The following is a 5,635-nucleotide window of genomic DNA, read 5'->3' as shown; positions in this document are numbered from 1 at the left end:
CGATGATTTGAAATTTTTGTATTTGTTTATGTGACACCTCACAAGAGCTCTCCTATCTACAATGTAAAGGCATATGACCTATGTCGCCATCCGGTTGGGTAGCCTGGTGAAGCGGGTTAAGGTATGGACTGTAGGAAAGGATTTATTAATGCGGGTCTTGAAGAGGGCCGGATTATGTGGGGGAGAACAAAATTTTGTATGTGTTTTGAATTATCGAATATATTAAATATATTCATTAATACATAACATTAATATAATTAAATATTAAAAATATTTTTGTAAAATTTCTCACAATTTTATAATTATATTTTATTACCTTTCATCATCAAAGACAGATTTAATGGCCACTTTAATATTTTGCGCAGTTGGGACTCTTGGGCGGTATCACATACATTTTATTATTTTATGTAATTTTTTTTTCGAATTTTAATAATTTAATTTTTTAGAATTTAATAATTTTTATAATTTTTTTGTCAAAATGTGTTTTTTGCAGAAATATATTAAGGTTAAACGCAACGCTCGTTGTATTCTACGTGTTCACAGATGGCGTTAATTAATTAATTTTGTTTAAATACGCTTTTGCAAGGTATTGCTTTACAGTATTAAGACAAATTATTTGTTTGCGCCCTCATATACGCAATATGAATATGAATAAATAGTTTTGTCCATATAAAAACTCAATTCTATCGAGAAAGGCATACAAATACAATATTGGATTGAATCATCGGTAAAATATTGTATTTGAGTGCCTTTCTCGAAAGAATTAAGTCTTTAAACGAACAAAACTATTGATTCATATTCATATTGCGTATATACGGGCGCAAACAAATGATTTGTCTTAATATTGTAAAGCAATACCTTGCAAAAGCGTATTTAAACAAAATTAATTAATTAACGCCATCTGTGAACACGTAGAATACAACGAGCGTTGCGTCCTTGAAACAGAAAAAGATACGGTCACATCTAGGACTCGAACCAAGTAACCACGCTCTACCAACTGAGCTAATGGGACCCTATCTCCTTCGGTCATACTTCGAATAAGAACTACCAACATTTTCTTCATTTTCTTACCGCACTTATTTATGTATGATCGCAAGATTCAACCCGAACTAACTGTAATCTTGACAATGTCTTTAGATAAATTTATATTATTTTAATTTTAATGTGGTACCCCAGCTAGGCAAGGGTCATGGGTTCGAGTCCTAGATGTGATCTTTTCTGTTTCAAATTTTCGTTTAGGAATTGCTAATATTTAATAACACCAGCTTACTAAAATTCTCCGATTCCGAGGATTCACACTCAAAAACAAATATTCTGATCTGGGTGATATATTTAATTTGAAAATGATGTTGTATAATTATATGTTGTATCACTTTTATTCTTCTAGACACAAATAGACCTATGTACCCATATAACTTCTCCGCTTCTACTATTTTGTTTTGTTGAATCTTTTAAATTCAATTATATGCGTGAGGATTAATTTTTGCCATTGTGTTTACATTCTTCTTTATTGTATTAATTTTTAAGTGTTGATACAAAATGCTTGTATCTTTTTTCAAAGAAAAGCCCACTTCAATAATTAAATAAAATTTATTTGGCCTCGCTGGGATTCGAACCCGCGTTCACTGAATCTTACCTACTCAGCCACGGAGGACAGTGAAGGTAATGAGCTAATGATTTGATGGATAAAAAAGGAAACAATTTTTGGATAAAATTATTTATTTATTTTTCAATGATCATCTACATAATAATTTTGATTTAAAGAATATAATATGTCTCAATTTTACAATCTCTTGATTGTATAATTTCCTTCCAAACAACATTGCATTATCTTGAAGGAGATATCAATTTTTTTTGTCAAAACGCCCATAGCTACAACTTGATCTCTCAAAGCGCATAGAGTTGCCAGTCTCTCAAAATCTAGTATCATCTTCAGCGTCGAATTAATAACAACGATGAGCTGAAAAAATAATAAAATATCATACATAATGTCGAAGCATTGAATGGATAATATGGATAATTTGAACGGAAACAACATGCACTTATTTACACAGATAGTTGAAGAAACAGGTATATAAATAGGCTAACTTTCTCGTATAAAAATATAAATAATATCAACAATTACAAAATGATTGCAAGAAACCAATCTTCACAAAAAAGGATTCAATTAGTTGACAAAGAAAACAAACAGTAATACGGTATCGAAAGCAGGAACTAAATGTGCAATCAACATAACCTATCCACTCGAGTGATATTCGGCATATTATGGCAAGTTTGCAAAAACGATTTTAGCCATCGCTTGCCATAATGTGCCAAATTTATATAACCTAAAAATCTGGGGAAAATGGCAAAATCTAGGTGGATTCATTAGCTTTAAACCGCTGTAAGCAGTTCACATGTTTCCATATTAATGATATTAATTAAATAATATGGTAAATGTGTATACAGGTGTCCAGAGGTAAATAATATGGTAAATGTGTATACAGGTGTCCAGAGGTAAATAATATGGTAAATGGAAATGCAGGTGTCCGGAAGTAAACCATATGGTAAATGTATATACAGGTATACTAAAATAAACAATATGGTAAACGTGTATACAGGTATACTAAAGTAAACAATATGGTAAACGTGTATACAGGTGTCCGGAGGTAAAGTGCACAAACTTCGGTAGGTTCTACATGATGGTAAGTGAAAAGTATAAATAATTTTTTTAGAAATTCCACTGTTTTTTTCAATAGAAGAATATCAAATTTTCCATACTATCAACTTTTGTACCTGAAAACTACCTTAAGGCGTTGAAATTTCGAAAATATTTATCTTTTTACTTGTACTGTCGTGTAGATCACCTTCCCAAGTGTGTGTACTTTACCCCGAATAACCAGTATACAGGATGTTAAGTGACGTCCTTGACTTACTCCTGTGATTCCTGACATTATTTGGAGTAAGTGAATTAAATTTTTGTCTCTGATGATTTTTTGTTTTTTTCATGGAGCTGATATAACCTAACCTCACCTAACAGCGCACTTGAGGTTTCTACTGGCGCCAGGCGCCATTTAGGTTAGATTAGGTTAGGTCGGTTCCATTTTAGAAAATGTCTGAAAGAAATAATGTTAATTGATAATTTAAAGTGCTGACCAAAAGACCGATGTACAGATTTCTGTTTAAAGGAAGCTCAATGATCCTTTTCTTCACGTTACCGATCCAATTCATGACTTTTCGGAAGCCTCCCCTCCAGGTGCGCGGTCCAATTCCTTCAATGACTCTGCAAAAAAAAAAAACTACTGTTATGAATTGCCACGACAAAACCATCAAAACGAAACGTGAAAAAGAAAGTGAGAAAAAAGAAACGCTAACCTATTCTTTTATTATGTTCTGTTTTGTCTATAGATAATAGGAACAAATGGATATGTGGCATGGAAGCAAGCCAACTGTTGCCGATCTATTTACAAATATTGCAAAGGTGAAAGACAATCTTTCAGAATCGAAATGTTGCTTATGTTTTGTTATCTATTAAAAGTGCAAATGAACCTTCCTTTTACGATTCTGCCAAAGTGTAACAACACAACTGCCATTCTACAAATAATTCAACACTCCTCACACACCAACACTAAACCAGTCTATAATTCCGACACACACCAGCACAAAACACGATCACAAATCAAATACACTTATCGTCATCTACTTACACGACTAAATTTGGAATTAACTCCTTACAATACATTGCACATAAACAATATAACGCATTACCTAGTAATCTAAAACTTCCGGCAACGAACAAAAAAAAACATTGGCAAAAGCTCTTAAAGGCTATTTCCTCAGCAGTTTTATTAATGACTGACACATTCTTTCTTTGGAACTCCATAATAACTTTATTTAAAATGCGTTTATTTATTTTAATGTATCTATGTTGTCTTGTTTTTAATATAATGTTGTCTTTCCCGAAATGAGTTTTGTAAACTCACTGGGAATAATACATTATAACTTCTTGGCCTCCTTGATTGAGGGGTAAGGCTCTCGACTAGCAAGCCGAAGGTCGCGAGTTCAAATCCCGGCGAGCGCAAGTAATTTTCATTTGATGAATTGTGTTATTTCACAATTTATTAATTAAAAATAATTTTCACATACTATTAAATTGAATTAAAACGTATTGTTCTAAAAATTCTTGAGAGTCCCATCCCCACTTCGGGCCTACAACATATCCCAATTGGGGATGCCATAGTCCCACTGGTTCCGGACAGTCGGGAGCAGTTGGGACTTTTTTGCGGTATACACAAGTCCGGGCAAAGCTACATAAAAACACGACGATCTTTTTAAAAAAAAAACGCACACGTCCAAATTTAAATAAAAAAAGTTACAAAATAGCTAATTATTTAATCGTAAACTATTGCTTACTGTGTATTGTGATCATCGCGGATAATGTCAACATGATGAATCTGTTGCCTGCAACCACAGGTGCCGTTAAATGCCATATTGTTGTTTTTCAATGAAGGGTTGATCTTTTATTTACGTCTGGATGCAGCGGCGATCTGAGACGAAAAAGGCGAATCCTAAGTGCAACCCGCTTTTATAGGCAGACTAAATCAGTACTCTATCGATTTCTGAGAGCCCACGCAAAGAAACGCATGCGTAGATTGGCAGATGATAGATGGCACATGGTTGGAGACATAGATATACCATTCACGTCGGAGATTAGTTCAAGGTTGCTCGTGGTACACAGCTCTCAACAGGTTTCACTATAAAGGTCCTTGTACACGTTGGTCCAATGCATTAGGGCAAAGTTGGCCCCAACTCACTCACGTGTGAACGCCAAATCGGCGGCAAATCGAAAATGGCACATTTTAGATCGTTATAGAAAATTAATTCGTCAACATAAACTAAATATACCTTCACCGTAATTTTTTTCCAACAATGAAAATACCCTTTTTCGTTGGCCATTTGATCTTTTTTTAGAGTCACAACTGCTCCCAACCATCTGGAGCCATTGAGACTACGGCATCCCCAATTGGTTCTAAAATTGGTTCTACACGTTCTAAAACCCTCTTTAATTGTAACAATTCTAAGACTAAACATTTCAAACACTCGCTTGTACCTAGATTACATGAAATTAGTAATAGGTACGCAGATATAGCGGATCTGTTTAACTGCACAGAAGCTAGGTACAAAAAGGCTTTAATATCATATCTTTTAAATCATAACAAATAAAATGTAAGTCTACTCATACTTACGTAAAAAGTCAAATAAATATGTATATAAAATGAATTGCCTGGGGCAACTGAGGAAACTTGGGTCAATAAGGTGAACCAACATCTTGATTGGCACTTACCTACTTTCAACCAAAACCTGAAAATAAATGCATACATTTTAGCTATTGTAATATATTATATCATGTATCTATACTATCATATATTTCAATCAATACTAATCTAACCTAGTCTATCTATAAGTTTTGCATGTACTTGTATCTATAACTTTTTATATCCATCTAGAGTTTATTTATTTATTTATTTACTAACGGACATCGTCCAAATTACAAAATAATAACACGAATAAAGTAAAATGAAAAATACAGGAGTAGACAAAGGTACATGAAAGCAAAGACATAATATACAGGGTGTATCGGCAAGTACCCGACAAA

At 33.4% G+C, this 5,635-nt stretch overlaps 1 protein-coding gene across 1 annotated transcript; it reads right to left on the bottom strand.

Moving 5' to 3' along the window:
- Positions 1 to 1,757: 1,757 nt before the first annotated feature.
- On the bottom strand, positions 1,758 to 4,638 carry LOC149408903 (uncharacterized). The gene is made up of 3 exons (XM_089650319.1): positions 4,393 to 4,638; positions 3,136 to 3,262; positions 1,758 to 1,960 (listed from the first exon to the last, which is right to left on the bottom strand). The coding sequence occupies exons 1-3, from the start codon at positions 4,467 to 4,469 to the stop codon at positions 1,784 to 1,786; spliced, it is 381 nt and encodes a 126-aa protein (XP_089506445.1). The 5' UTR covers positions 4,470 to 4,638; the 3' UTR covers positions 1,758 to 1,783.
- Positions 4,639 to 5,635: the final 997 nt, after the last annotated feature.

The sequence above is a fragment of the Hesperophylax consimilis genome, unplaced genomic scaffold, assembly GCF_061612785.1.
Source record: "Hesperophylax consimilis isolate HC1 unplaced genomic scaffold, BYU_Hcon_1.0 scaffold_45, whole genome shotgun sequence".
In the NCBI taxonomy this organism is placed as follows: Eukaryota; Metazoa; Arthropoda; class Insecta; order Trichoptera; family Limnephilidae; genus Hesperophylax; species Hesperophylax consimilis.
Note: the sequence above shows the minus strand (reverse complement) of the source record. Positions and strands in the feature narration are given on the sequence as shown.

Excerpts from the sequence above, each read along its gene's own strand:
- LOC149408903 (XM_089650319.1), bottom strand. The coding sequence starts at position 4,469 with ATGGCATTTAACGGCACCTGTGGTTGCAGGCAACAGATTCATCATGTT. Across the intron at positions 3,263-4,392 it reads CGCGATGATCACAATACACA|AGTCATTGAAGGAATTGGAC; the intron begins GTAAGCAATAGT and ends TTTTTTTTGCAG. Across the intron at positions 1,961-3,135 it reads ATCTGTACATCGGTCTTTTG|CTCATCGTTGTTATTAATTC; the intron begins GTCAGCACTTTA and ends TTATTTTTTCAG.